Here is a 13,897-nt window from a genome sequence, read left to right on the forward strand (position 1 = left end):
TTAGAATCGGCGATGGCGTGCCGTGCACAGGGGCCAGTTTTGTACTTTTACTCTGGATATCTCAACTGGCTCATTATAATTGTGCGATACAGCTGCCTTTATTTAATTAAAATAGCTGAACAGCAGCTCCTTTCCATCACTGGAAAGTTGGATCCAAAAATTCAAGAATAAGTTCTCGATTGGCCAGATGGGGGTAGTATTTCCTCGCCTACACATGACACACATACACTAATCCATGTTCAGGGGTGTTGTGAACAAGCAAAGATGCACATCTGTCAGTATGCCAAGCTGTTTCTGATGTCTTTAACTTGGAACCCGAACTGTGTAGCAAGAGGGGGAAAAAACAAATGTAAGTGTAAATTTAATTACTTTTTTCAGTCCCTGCAGTTTGGCTTCTGTCATAGAGACATAAAGAAAAAAAACTTCTAAGCTTACTGTGATGTGTAAAAATCTACACATCACGTTGTGAATATGGAAAAGAACCTACAGAGTGAGCTTTACTTGCTTAACTCTGTAGCAGACCTATCATGACAGTAATAAATAAAAAATAATTAAAAAAAACAAATTCATGGGTCAAAGGAGCGTGGTGGTGGTGGTGTGTGTGTGTGTGTTGGGGGGAGGGTTACAGGATTTACTGGTTAGGATAGTTATGCTATAGTGAAAATGCTGGATTTACATCTGGAACACTGAAGAGGAAAGATGCTGCGGAGGTATTATGACGGCTCTCTCCGCCCACGGTCCCCGCCCACCAGGCAGGAATAATAGTGTGTAAGTCACTTTGCAAATGAGGTTATCACTATCCAGGGATGCAGGCTGGAATATACGGTATGCAGAGAGTTTGGACAGAAGGATGATTTTCTGACTCCCAACCGAGAAATAGATCTACAGGTGGAGAGAAGAAACTTTAAATTAAACCAGTTATAATTTTTTTTAAATTTACAGTAATGTTTTTATGAAGGCAAGTGCAAATGTTTTTGTGCCTTTTTTTCCTTTACTTGATAGTCTAAAATAACGTTGTTTGGCTTTGTTTTGGACTAAAAATCTAAATGTGTTTTCATCAGTCGAGCAAACGATCTTCTTTACTTGGACATTTGGGCTTCTGCTTGTGGATTTCTTAGTAGGCTCTACTGCTGGCACCATGCCTTATCATGATGAGGAGTACCCCGGTCAGCCTCTGTGGCAGTCTGTGCTGCTTTTCTGCTGCAAGGGCATGATCGAGGGCATCATGGTCATTCTGTTCTTCTGGCTTCTGGTTCAGGTCCTGTTCACCAAACAGTTAGAAGGTACGGTATCCGAGTCCAAAACAATAACCACATCGCCACATGCTATTACCATATACATGCTGATGAAAGAGCTCCCTGGTCCATAACGGATGTGATTCTGTTGTTTTCATAGATAAAGCAAAGCTAGAATAACATCAAATGTTTCTTTCCAGTGTTTGTGTTTTTGGTACATTTTGTGTTGCTAAATCTCTTTGATAATTACATCATTTTTACTCATTTAGAAACCTACTTTAGTGATGCATATCTCCACAAATTAAGGGCTGTAAACTTGGCTACCCAATCATATTAGGAATGGCATATTTATTAATATATTGTTCAGTTTTTATGTGTATATTTTAAGAAAGCTCTGACAAAATTTGAACCAGTCATTTAGTAATATGCTAATATCTTCCAGCACATGGCCCAAAATACTACATTAACTGCATTATGTAATCCCAGAGTTGACTGAGATGAATTACTTCTGCCACCTGACCTTATTATCCCTTGTTGCTTCTACAGTTCATCTCCAGATTCTTCTTCTGGTTGGGCTGATCACCTTTTGTCTGTGTTTGGTCCTGGGATGCCTTCTGTGCTTGTGGAAAAGTAAAGTTTCTCGAGTGAAAGACAAAGCTCCTGCGACATCAGCACCAGCTCCTGCTGAACCTGTGTCCTTTGCTCAGACCTCACCTTCTCCCTCAGCAGGAGCAACAGCATCAGCATCCAAGCAGCAGTTTGCTGAGCTGGATGAAGAAGTGCTGGAGTACCCGTCCACTTTTAGCAGCGCTGCTACTTCAGAGGGTGAATTTGGCTCTCTGGCATTTTCAAATCAAACTTCCTGTGAACAAAAGGAGCCTCCAAAGTCTTATTTTTCCCTGCGCCGCCTCAGCACACCTCTGCTTTCATCACCCCTTTATAAACCATTAGACCAGAGTCATAGCTCGCTGCCTTCCTTTCCCAAACTGGGACTACTGGCCAAAACACGCAAGGCCCTGCAGCGACGCTGCACTGTAACTGGGGAAGACATATCTTATAATGAGCACACTAGACTCACCAGACCCAGTGCTGGCTCTCCTTCTACAAAAGAAAAACCTATCCCATTGGCCCCACTAAGCTATGGCTCCAGTGCAAGCTGCCAACATCCAATATCACCAAAACCCTGCCTCCACTTCACTATGGCCTTCTCTCCAGGGCAGCAAACCCTGACAGTCACTGTCCTCAGCCTCAGTGGGACGCCTCACAGGCTGGAAGATGTGTCTGTGCAGGGCAGCCTACCACCTCTCTGCCCCTTTCCTATGAAAGCCGCTGTGCAGAGCAGCTCCAGCTCTGAAGCCCACAGCCTGGTGCTAATTTTTAAGGTGAGCTCTGTGGAGGAGCTCCAAAGGTGTGTACTGAAGGTAGCTGTGAATGCACGAGAACCAGTGAGCCCCAGACGCAGTTCTCTGGGTGAACTGGAAGCCGAGTGTGCAGGAAGAGACTGGACACCACAGACGCCACTTCACTTAACAAAAGAACTCAATCGAAGCAAATAGAAAATAAAAAAGGTAGCGAAGGTTATACACCTGTGAGTGGTTTAAATGTCCGTACTTGGAGGTAAAAGCAACTTGAATGATTGATTAGGAACCTTTCGGGTACACATTTTAGACCTCTGAACTTAAATCCTGGAACAATAACAAGATGGAAGAAAATGTAAACAAATTTCCAGATTTTTTTCTGTAGTTTTATTTATTCATTGCTGTGTATGACAGAGCTAAATGTTCAAGTTGCAATTCCTGCCAATTAGGAATGCCCTCTTTGCTCTTTGAACTTTTGCCCTTTGATTGCAGAGTCTGACCTCTCAGGATGCACTGATGTGTAAGGGGCTTAGCTGTCCTCCACAGATCTTCATTTTGCTTCATTATCAGACTGTCGCACTCTGTTAAAGTCACGGTCCTCAGAGCTGATAATCTAGACAGCCTTGTTTCTACATCAGTGGCAGCAGGTAAAACCAGAGTTTGGTGTCACTTAAACTCGATAAAATGCGTATGTGATTTCAGAATGCTATAAGGGCATAATAGATAGACAGATGTATTATATATATATATATATATATATATATATATAATATATATATATATATATATATATATATATATATATATATATATATATATATATATATATATATATATATATATACATATATATACATACATACAACGCATCCACTTAACACACTGTTTGCTGCTACAACTACACGTGTTTCTTTTCCAAATATTTATTTATAAGTGACTTAAGTATGTATGTATGTATATATATATGTATATATTGTACTATTCTTAGTTAGCGTATTGTCTGTCTTGTCTTAATGTTGGTTTAAAATGGAGCACTGTAACAAAAAAATAATTTCCCCCAGGGATCAATAAAGTATTCTGATTCTGATTCTGATATATATATATATATATATATATATATATATATATATATATATATATATATATATATATATATATATATATATATATATATATATATATATATATGGGTAGAACTAACTTTTTTCTTTCAGGGGCAGAGGTAAAGTAATTCCCTATGTTTGCTTTTAATGTTTAAGGGATTAAATGATGTCTTACAGGACCAGAATGCATCAGGAGATCATCCCTTTTTTAATGACATTGTGGTTTAATCCTTCGCTATTCACAATCCTCAGGAAACATTCCAATCTCCACTGGTGCTCTGATCTGTCAGGTCTAATCTTTGTATGCATTAGTCTGTCAAGGCATTATTTTTTTATTTTTCTATTGCATGCAAACTCATCCTGTATATAGATCCAAGTGATTTCATGATATCAGTTTCCTGCACAATATGTCACATAAGCATGACTCAGATAATCTATTTATTTTATCTCAGAACCTGAAAGTACTTGTTCGTGAATAATAAGAGGCAGTATAGTGAATAACCCTTATATACTGTATATGCAAAGATAAATGTGGTGCAAGTGCAGTGTAAATTCCAGCTAAACATCTAAATTTAAAAAATGTATTTCACTCTTTTTGAACACTTTCACTCTATGCTTTATTTAAGATCTAAATCGTCTAAAAATCTGCTAGTACTTAACGAAAGTTAGACACATTGTGTTTGTGTATATGCATATAGACTACCAGGTGATCAATCTGCACCACGAGGGAGTTTTGATGAGCAGCAGAGAGACTAAAGCAGGGTCCTGTACTGTGTGGAACACTTCTTTCCTGTTTGACCTGCCTCCAGGAGACATCAGTCAGCTGCCCCTCATGCTTGAATTTGTAATAAACCAGGTCATTAATCATCATATACCACGGCAATAGTTTTATTTTTCCGTTATAATAAATGCAGCACAATTCAGCATCCCCTCTCTTGTCTAATGTGGCAGAATGCAGTCCTTTCAGAAGCCAGAGTTGTTGGCCGAGTCTTCGTTGGAGCAGAGGTTGCAGATGCAGGACGTGCTCATTGGAGAGACATGTGCAGCCAGCATGTGGAGCAGGCACGATGGCACACTATTCAACCTGAAACCGCAATAGAATAAGGCTGTTTGATGACCAATGGAGCGGATTTACTGTTGAGCTCTTTGGGCAACAAAAACGGTCAGACATGAAGCGCGTATGGATAGAGTCAACCTGTGATCTAGTTCACCTCAAGGTGCTGTCTACACTCAAGATGATACACACCCTCCTAATCTGGCAGCTTACTTGGACTTCAAAAATTTCCATCTATGGCATCCCAGTGGAGCTGCCCCCCAGCACTGCTGCTGTTTCAGTTCCTCCACCACCTCACTGTCAAAATGGGGATTTAAGGAGGTGTTATTAACTCATCGGCTCTGACAGATGTTTGAAAGGAGTGATGAGCTTGCAGCCAAACTCTGTATCCTGGAGTTGTCTGACTGAATTGTTGTTTAGGTATATGAAATGCCTGTGTTCAGTGAAACTCTGAGAAATCAGTTCTTTCAACATGGCCTTATTTCAGCATATCAGTCACTACATTCTTCTATGCAAAATGTAGAAAGTTGCTTTTAGTGTACGTTTCTGTAAAGCAAAGCCCAGAATAAACCTTTTAATTGTGCAGTCTTGTATCCATTTGGTTTCTATACCCAAAACGTTTTAACTGAACACTATAGTCTTTACAATACAGATGTATTTGGTCCTTGTCACTAAAAATCTTTCTGCCGGATTTTATCAGCTAAAAATGCTAAAATTATTGTTGTTATGGTTTCGCTTAATGATTTTCTGTAACAACGATACAATAAAATATTTGAATGGAACAATCATTTTCTGTGAAGCATCAGGAATAAAGCTGGTTGGAGTCTTCACAAATACGTCATTTAACCTCTCCCTCCTCTTCATCAGGGCTACAGATGTGTACAAGCTCAGCCAGGAATATTCCATCAGGATAAAGGGGAAGTGTCCTCTTCCACTCTGGGCCATATTCATCTGAACACTGAGAAGACTTATCTGAGAGCTTTTTGGGGGGGCTACGGTCCCAGATTGACCTCTTTGACCTTAAGGCTTGACAAAAAGAAAAGACGGAGAAAATTTAAATTTCCAAACTTCAAATCCAACAAACAGACTAGAAAAACAGAAAGAACTCAAACATAGAATCAGAAGGTGAATTCATTTAAACTAGAGACTTCTCCACCAATGACCATTTTTGTGCCTGTTTAAAAAAAAAAAAAACAACTTCATGGACATTTGTGGACATGTCCCTGTTTGGGATGAGTACATCCTAAGACTTGAAACACAACACAGCCATGCAGACACGTTTCTACACTACTCATTACACTGATCCTAGCACAGCTTCACCTTGCAGCAGACTGTCATTTTTTGCCTTCAGATTGTTGATTTCTGCAGTCATAGCTGAGATCTGATGAGGAGAGGAACAGTTTCAAACCTCTGGCTTCATGTTTCCTCTTGCAGGTGTGCATTGGCCATATTAATGCGCTATTTTATGATTTTAATCCTTTTTCTAAAAAATGTTCAGAAAAGTTGGTCAAAGATCTTCACATGGAAAAACACTGTAACTCATTCCTATCCTTTCATGGTTGACTTCACTGTGTTTCTACTGAATGGTTAACTCCTTTGCTTTATATCCGATTATTTACCAAGTACAAGGAGTCATATTTGAGATTATAGCAGAAATGTTTTTTCCACGTACCATTTAAGCAGCTATGCAGTCAGAACGACAGCCCTGCTCTTTGATTAAAGTAGAAGCTGGGATTAGTGCTCTCTGCACATATGCGTGTATATATGTAATGAAAGTGAGGGCGGTTCAGAATTTCACAGTATAATCTGCGTGTCACGATAATGCCACTAAAGATATTAAGTCGAATCAGTTGCCGATGATATATATCCCTACAATATATATACTGTATATTCTTTTTATTCTTTTAGTTGGATTTTATAAATTTTTGAACTTGGTAATGCTTTCTGCAGCTGAACATTAAGTTTAATAACCTGCTGTTTCTGATCAAGGAGGCTTTCATCATGGGTCTCCTCTCCTGCCTCTCCCTCCTCCTCCTCCTCCTCTGCTGGACAGCCGTTAATCTCCTCTTCATCCTCCTCGAACACTGGCATCAAACCCGAGGCTTGTTGCCAGTTTCTCCTGTCCACTGCAGCCTGAGAGAAAGTCACAAACACTTTTTGGCCAGGATCATTGTGTTTTTCAGCTTTATATGGCTGAGGCTTCTTACCCTAACAAGTTTAACTGTGGGTGTCCAGTCTTGAGGTGAAGAGGCTCCATTGCTGTCACCCTGCTGGGCCTCCTTTCCCTCTCGTTCTTTAAATAAACTCTTTAACTACAGATGTAATAGAAAATAGCAGTTACTCAGGCTTGTTGTAACCTACTGCAGGTGTAAAACAAAACTGGCCACACTAGCAACTCCCTGAATGCTGGGACTAGCGCTATCAACATGCTAACATGCTAACACTAGTTAGAATGTACAAACTTTGTATAACTTTGTTTAATGTTTTAACCTGCTGGCCATCATTATGTAGCTGAAGCTGCAGGTAATACTGTTGTTGTTTATTAAATTAAGTACTTGATATAGTAATCATATTAGCATCTGATTTAAAATTTATTGGGATGTTTCACCGACAACCACAAGTCCAAACTTGTTGCAGGCTTTATCCTGAAATTCTCTGCAAAATCCTACGGCTCCCCTACCAATTCATATAAATAAGATTGTATTTCAGTGAAAGGTTAATAAGTAGACTGATTAACATTGCCACTCTGGAGCCATAGTGCTAACTTGGATCAGGACCAGAATCATACACTACCTGCTCAGTAACCAGTCTCCTTTGCTGCTCTGTGTCTACATTAAGCGGACAGACTGTTTTGCCCCTTTGGCCTTGGACAGAAGGTTTCCCATCTTCAACCTGTGGGCAAGATTTGCCTCATTTGTTACATTTACAAAGACAGGTGGCTTATAGTACATTCCATTTATGGACTTGACCTCATAAAACTGCCTCTGGGTTTGAAGCTTCGAGCTTGGGAGGATTTGGTTCACCTTCCCTGGAATCTCTGAAAACATCAGGAAGTCGTTTCAGAACTCAGCAAGGTAAATCAGTGCATTGAATCCTGGCAGGCCGGCTCATACCCTCTGAGTCACGAATGAAGATGTCTGTTAGAATGCTTCCCTGATCTTGGCCATCTTCAGGAAGCTTTTTCATGAGCTAAGGGGAGGAGATAAGAACATACCCTTCGGGTTATGAGTGGTTAAATGTGTTGATTTATAGTATGATCAGGTTGTAGTGACACTACCTTGAGCTCCAGGGCAGAAATCTTGATTTTAGCCTCATTTTTTTCCATCTCTCTCAGCCTTTCTAGAGTCTTTAAAGCATGTTCTCTAAGACAGTGCACATACTCATCTGTTACACAGTCATTTTCAGAGTCTACAACAATACGTCACACATAAGTTTAAGAAGTAAGAAAGCGTACTTTTCGCTCAGTTCATTCTCTTTGTCTGCAAGTTTTTGCTTCAGCCTTTGAACCTCACTGCTTTGGATGCTGACCTGTACGTAAATTACGAAAGACAACATCATCTTCTCGTCACAGTTCCCCTCACCTTCCATTAAGGTGTCAAAAATGCACATAAGTGAGGCAGGAATATTTTGTTACCTGAAGGAATTTGTTTGGGTGGCTCTCAGAGTCCCATAACAAAGAGGATTCTGATAAGCTGGAAAAAAAAACAGTTATGATGAAGCTCACAAAATTTCATTTCAAGCACTTTCCTGACATTGTGTTTTGAAAATGAAAATCTCATCAAAATCTACTTACCATGTCTCTGTCCCTTTGTCTGGAATCTGGCCCCCTTCACCTGCAAATACAACGCCCCCTTGTGTCAGAGAATTATTTAATACTGGATAACTGCAAAATACCTGATCTGTATTCTTGTCTGGAATATTTTCACTTGACACAGATTATTCAGAAGTGAGCTCACCTTTACCTTCGTCCTTATCTCTATGAAGACGTGCCTGGCTCCTGCTCCTTTCCAGCTCCAGCTTTTCAAGCTCATCCCTGAGCAGCGAGTCACATCCTCCCTGAATGTTACAGGTGTTCAGTTATATCATCTACAGCTACAGGTTTCTATTCAGAGGCACACTGCCCTCTTTGTGCTGCTTCGGATTTAGATCTTTTTTCTCTAACTGGAAAAATATTATCAAAATGTTTGATGTTTGTTATACATGGCAATTCCTTTTTTAGCCTCAGCAGTATTTTATTATAAACACTTGGATAAATGCACTTATTAAAAATGATCTCCCTTCACAAAAATAGTGTGACGTATAAGTAAACAAAATGATTTTGTTTACTTATACTTCACTTGGATCTTCCACTGCACAGAATTAAGTGTGTTCTGACATCAGAAGGCGGTGTTTACATTCATCTGCCCAAGAGGAAAACTTTCTTTGCACTTATTCCAGACATGTGTGATTGTGAGACATGACATGTTAGCCTGGAAGTTAGTCATGGTCCAGGAACTTATCCAAGTGCCTATGGAAAATATCAAGGTCTCATACACTGGGAAAAGACTTTAGTACAGTAGTAGTGTCTGAAAATGATTATTTGGGAGAAGCAGTATATGAGATATACTTGATGTCTTTAAGAGCATGGTAAAAGGATGTTCTTACTTTATTTCTTGAGTTCTTCTTTAACTCCTCTAACTCCTCTTGTGTAGACTGCAGGGTCAAAGCCACTTTTTGCCATTTCTCTGTCCAATGTGAGGCCACAGCCTTCAGTTCCTCGATGGTCTGGACCTTTACCACATCTTGTTTGCGATACTCTTCCTCCCGCTTTTCCTTCTCAAACACCTCACCCTCCAAACGCAGACACTGATTCCTCAGTTTCTGGTATTCTAGTTCCAAGACTTCCACAGATTCCCTGAAGAAATAGTTTGACGTTTATGTAAAGAGAATTGTACTGCGCTGCATAGTCAATAACGAATAAAGAAGCATCTTCTCATATTAAATAATATGTGTGATCTCCATCTCACCTGTGCTCACAGCACTTTTCCTGCATTTCTTCTCGTCTGCCTTTAATTTCACTCTGCAGTTCCTCTTTTTCTCTGATCAGCTGAGAGCACTGCACCTCCAGATCGGTGACCTGTTTGGTGTTTATGATTTTCTCATCTGTCAGCTCCTGTAGCTCGTGGTGTGATATCTCCAGCCTCTTCTTGATCATTTCAAGCTCTCCTCTTATTTTTTCATTTTCCTGGTGCAATTACAGGAAGGCAATACTTCAATTAAGAACCCTCCTCCCAACTAAAACTTATTGAAAGAATAGCTCCTCAAAAGCTTTTACAACCTCTCTGAGAGCCTTTGAGTCTTCCTTCACCACAACATCTTTCTGCTGCTGTTTGTTGTGAGTCTGCATCTCCAGGACTTGAACCCTGTGGAGAAGATTTGTCTTCTCCTGTAACGCACCCGAAAACCAAGATGTAGTTATAAATCACAGTGCTTTGATCTATGCTGTGGATTACACTCACATCACAGTTAAAAACAATACCTGTATCAGGTGATCTTTGTCACACAGAGCCTCAGTCAGTTTGGACTTTATTTCTTTTATATTGTCCTCCAACTTCAACACTTGAGTTGATAAGATGGCTTTTTCCTGAGCAAAATTAGGAAGATAATGTTTTAAATTAATTTTGATCATGTGTGTTGTAAAAACTGGACTTATGGGACTTTGATTGCGCATTGAAGGAAGTTTAAAAAAAAAAACAATTTGCTAACATCATGAAACATTTGTCATTTAAAATGGATCACATCTCTTTTCTCCGGAGCACAAACTATACAATGTTAACTGGTCAAAACAAATTTTGTTTATTGTCAGCTTTATCAGGCTTATGAGTGTGGATGTGCAATGAAATACTGAATTCTGGCAAACTGACCAGGCATGCTTGGCTGATCTTGTTGTTGGCTTCGGTCAGCTCTTTCTGCAGTTCAGAATGATCCTGTGCAGTGTGGCTGAGCTTCTTGTGCGTCTCCTCTATTTGACTCAACAGCGTCCTCTGCATCTGGGTGTGCACAGAAACAGAGCGCACACTGAAGAGATGAAAATAGCAACACCACTGATGCATGACACACAACACACTTTCATGTCACTTATACAAAACTATCTGCGATAACACGAAACCATCAACCGCTGATGATTCTTAGGGAAGGTATTTTCACACAAAACACTCATCTAAATATGACGGTGCACACAAAGAACCTCCTTTACAGCACTCCCCATCAGCAGCGAACTCCTCCGACAGGACAGTGTGAGTGCCACACCACAAAAACAAGTCAGAACAAGTCCATGTTCACTTGATGTAACAGAAAAGGGCCCAATGCACACAGTGTGGCCAGACAAGTGAACTTTTTCTGATTGTGCAGCTTTCCAGATACCTTGTTGCAGTGCAGCACAGCTCACTCTGTTCCGGCATCCTGCTCAATTAGGGGATGCAGAATTTTGGTCAGTCTCCCCTGATACCACACCCTGAACCCATTGCTCCAACCACACCCTGCCTGGCTTCCAATCTTCCCCAGTACCCACTGAAACAAGCCCATCCAACAGAGGATGGACCCCACAATCCACAAGACCCAAAGGATCCCTTGGAATCAAACCCCAAGAAAAAACCCCAAAAGTTCCACACAGTCAGATATCATTTGGTGAAACAAAACGGAGCAATACAATATATGACATTTGATTGTAGCATTGTGTTAAATTGTAATATTTTTAAATTCACCTCAATAGACGCTTGAAGCTGTTGGAGTGCCTTGTTACGCTCTTCTTCTAGTATCTTTGCCTTAGTCTCAGCCTCTTTCAGAGCCTCTCTCAACTCCAGCATCTCTGTGTCAACTTTCTGCTTCTCCTGGATTAAAACCATTTTTTAGAAAAAGTGTCATTTAGCAAAGGTGAACAAGGAGTCACACCTTGTTTAGCGTGAATCTTTTATAATAATCCAATGACTTCAACATCTGTCTGTTAAGACCTTCTTGACTCACTGGTAATGTTCTGTTGAGCGAGCCCGGAGCTCTCTCGGTTGATTGATCGATGCTTCCTCTGTCCAGAGCAGACCTCATATGTAACAAATCCTTCTCCAGATTTAAGACCCTTGTAAGCAAATATCATGTGAGAATTTTTTCTTAAATTATTAAATATTTTTTTCCTGGACTTACTTTTCACAGAGTTCTCTGCACTGTCTGCTTTTTTCATTTTCAGCTGATACAGCAGCCTTCTTCTCATCCTCGAGGCCCTTCATCATTTGTGGTAGCTGCTATGGGACACATTATTACGTGGTGAGAGGATGCTGTGTGCAAGACAAACCAAATACTTATCCAGAGTAGCAATCAATCCAAAACAGCTAAAGAGAATGAAAAAATCAACACACTCAAAACAAATAAGGCATTTGGTCTTAGACATTTCAATCAACTTGCCCTGCCAGGCAGCTGTGCAATAGTTGCGTTGTAGCTCAGCATGTCTCTGGTCTTCAGCCAGTCCAGTTGAGACTCAAGTCGCTCGTGAGCCTCCTGCAGCCAGTGCACCACTTCTGTTTGTCTGAAGCTACTTCCATCCCGGGCAGCCCTTAACTCAGCCCCTAATGATCGTGTGGGACTCTCAGGCCCCAGATGGGACAATGATTGCCACCTCCTTAGACCTGGGTCATTTTGCCTGGAGCCACCAGCACTGCTCGATGTTCAGAAACACATAAATTAGCCATATACCAACCTCACTGAAAACTCATGTCTCTATATAATATTCCCCCAACCTTGTGCTGACTTTGGACAGAAAGCCTGATCCTGATACAGATGCCACACCACACCATGCTGATGTCTAAAAAGAGGAGCGGGAAGCATTTTCTTTTAAATAATTACCTTCTGATTATTCAAGTTCAGAAATATAAAATGATATCTTGATCTTGCCTGGCCTGTAAAGCGAGATTTGGTGTCCCACATATCCAGGTCTGCGGAAGAAAATGGGCTTGAACCCCTAAACATCCTGTAGCGTCTTCCTATCCAAGTTAATGCTCCTCTCTGTTTGGGAGATGTTACACTCCACACGTCTGCCCACGTGTCAAAGACAGATTTTCACACAAAGATGACAGCTCAACGTGTTGTGGCTATTCATAGATCATGTGTCTTGATATTTGAATTGCTTACTTCATGATCATCATCTGGTTTTAACACTTTGGGGTTGTTACGGCGTGTTTATGAAATTTAGATAATTCAGTGGTCGTTGTTCTTCATGTGTTTTTCACACCAGTCTCCATATCTAAATGCATGTATACCATGTCATCAACTGTATCATGAGAGATAAGAACAGATGTGCATGGTGAAATTTAAACTGACTTCTGCAGTGCACTAAATGACACTTTCTCTTACCTTGATGAAGAAACCCTCTCTTGTGCACTGAGGATGCTCATTTCATCTCATGGAGTATCACGCAGCTTTGATAACACCTTTTTCAGCATATAGCCCTTTAGCGCGTGTATCCATGACAGCCTCTGCACACAGGACTCTGTTGGGTGAGTGTGTCACGGATAACACTCCTGGGATAGCCTCTGCATGAGCTCACTTTGCCTGCTGACTTACTTGTTTGTTGACACGAGTTGTCAGGAGCATCTCCCAAACGACCAGCTTGTCCTTGATTAATTATGCGTAACAGTAAATGATTGACTGTGATCGCTCTAAGCACAAAAAGAGAAAACAATGCTTGATATGATTGTTTTTTTCTTTCTTTCTGTATTTAAACTTCAGGGAGCAACATGATGGATAATCTTTGGGCAGTTCTATAAATCAGTGTGAAATATTGCACACAAGTGGCAAAATCCAAATTTGTTTCTCTGCGTTAGCAAGTCAGACCATTATTCAGAAGCACTGCTCTGTTAATGAAAATTTTTCCACCAGCAACAAATATTTAATGACTCAATATTCTACTAACCAAATCTATTTGAATTAGTGGTTTGCCATTTGCAAGTAGGTACTAGAACCCATGCTGAGATGGGATCACACCAGCTGAGACACTAATCACACCATTTCTGACTCATGAGAAGTCAGACATCATGACATCTGTATTTTGTACAAAGAAGTACTCGGTACATGTTTGTTTAAAATTATGACCTTCATTTTCTCAGTTACACATTTTTAAAA

General features: G+C 40.3%; 2 protein-coding genes across 5 annotated transcripts; one reads left to right on the top strand and one right to left on the bottom strand.

Moving 5' to 3' along the window:
• The first annotated feature begins 592 nt into the window (after positions 1-592).
• On the top strand, positions 593-5,516 carry syt18b (synaptotagmin XVIIIb). 3 transcript variants are annotated; one of them, XM_026175674.1, is made up of 5 exons: positions 593-1,283; positions 1,782-2,948; positions 3,086-3,240; positions 4,395-4,552; positions 4,648-5,516. In XM_026175674.1, the coding sequence occupies exons 1-2, from the start codon at positions 1,139-1,141 to the stop codon at positions 2,789-2,791; spliced, it is 1,155 nt and encodes a 384-aa protein (XP_026031459.1). In that variant the 5' UTR covers positions 593-1,138; the 3' UTR covers positions 2,792-2,948; positions 3,086-3,240; positions 4,395-4,552; positions 4,648-5,516. The 3 variants fall into 3 exon arrangements, with proteins under 3 accessions (XP_026031459.1, XP_026031461.1, XP_026031460.1); XM_026175676.1 differs by having other exon boundaries at positions 1,782-2,823; XM_026175675.1 differs by having other exon boundaries at positions 1,782-2,803.
• A 53-nt stretch (positions 5,517-5,569) lies between these two features.
• On the bottom strand, positions 5,570-12,011 carry LOC113026624 (myosin-10). 2 transcript variants are annotated; one of them, XM_026175617.1, is made up of 20 exons: positions 11,927-12,011; positions 11,753-11,861; positions 11,494-11,619; positions 10,654-10,779; positions 10,269-10,373; positions 10,068-10,175; positions 9,757-9,974; positions 9,395-9,644; positions 8,707-8,806; positions 8,544-8,583; positions 8,385-8,442; positions 8,205-8,278; positions 8,028-8,112; positions 7,864-7,939; positions 7,720-7,787; positions 7,544-7,642; positions 6,958-7,062; positions 6,722-6,883; positions 6,071-6,131; positions 5,570-5,776 (listed from the first exon to the last, which is right to left on the bottom strand). In XM_026175617.1, exons 1-20 carry the CDS (start codon positions 12,007-12,009, stop codon positions 5,589-5,591), a joined length of 2,241 nt encoding a protein of 746 aa, XP_026031402.1. In that variant the 5' UTR covers positions 12,010-12,011; the 3' UTR covers positions 5,570-5,588. The 2 variants fall into 2 exon arrangements, with proteins under 2 accessions (XP_026031402.1, XP_026031403.1); XM_026175618.1 differs by lacking the exon at positions 6,071-6,131 and having other exon boundaries at positions 5,736-5,776.
• Positions 12,012-13,897: the final 1,886 nt, after the last annotated feature.

This window comes from Astatotilapia calliptera, chromosome 7 (genome assembly GCF_900246225.1).
Source record: "Astatotilapia calliptera chromosome 7, fAstCal1.2, whole genome shotgun sequence".
Lineage (NCBI taxonomy): Eukaryota > Metazoa > Chordata > Actinopteri > Cichliformes > Cichlidae > Astatotilapia > Astatotilapia calliptera.

Excerpts from the sequence above, each read along its gene's own strand:
- syt18b (XM_026175674.1), top strand. The coding sequence starts at position 1,139 with ATGCCTTATCATGATGAGGAGTACCCCGGTCAGCCTCTGTGGCAGTCT. Across the intron at positions 1,284-1,781 it reads GTTCACCAAACAGTTAGAAG|TTCATCTCCAGATTCTTCTT; the intron begins GTACGGTATCCG and ends TTGCTTCTACAG.
- LOC113026624 (XM_026175617.1), bottom strand. The coding sequence starts at position 12,009 with ATGAAGGGCCTCGAGGATGAGAAGAAGGCTGCTGTATCAGCTGAAAAT. Across the intron at positions 11,862-11,926 it reads TGCAGAGAACTCTGTGAAAA|GGTCTTAAATCTGGAGAAGG; the intron begins GTAAGTCCAGGA and ends TTTGCTTACAAG. Across the intron at positions 8,807-9,394 it reads AGAAGAACTCAAGAAATAAA|GGAGGATGTGACTCGCTGCT; the intron begins GTAAGAACATCC and ends TGTAACATTCAG.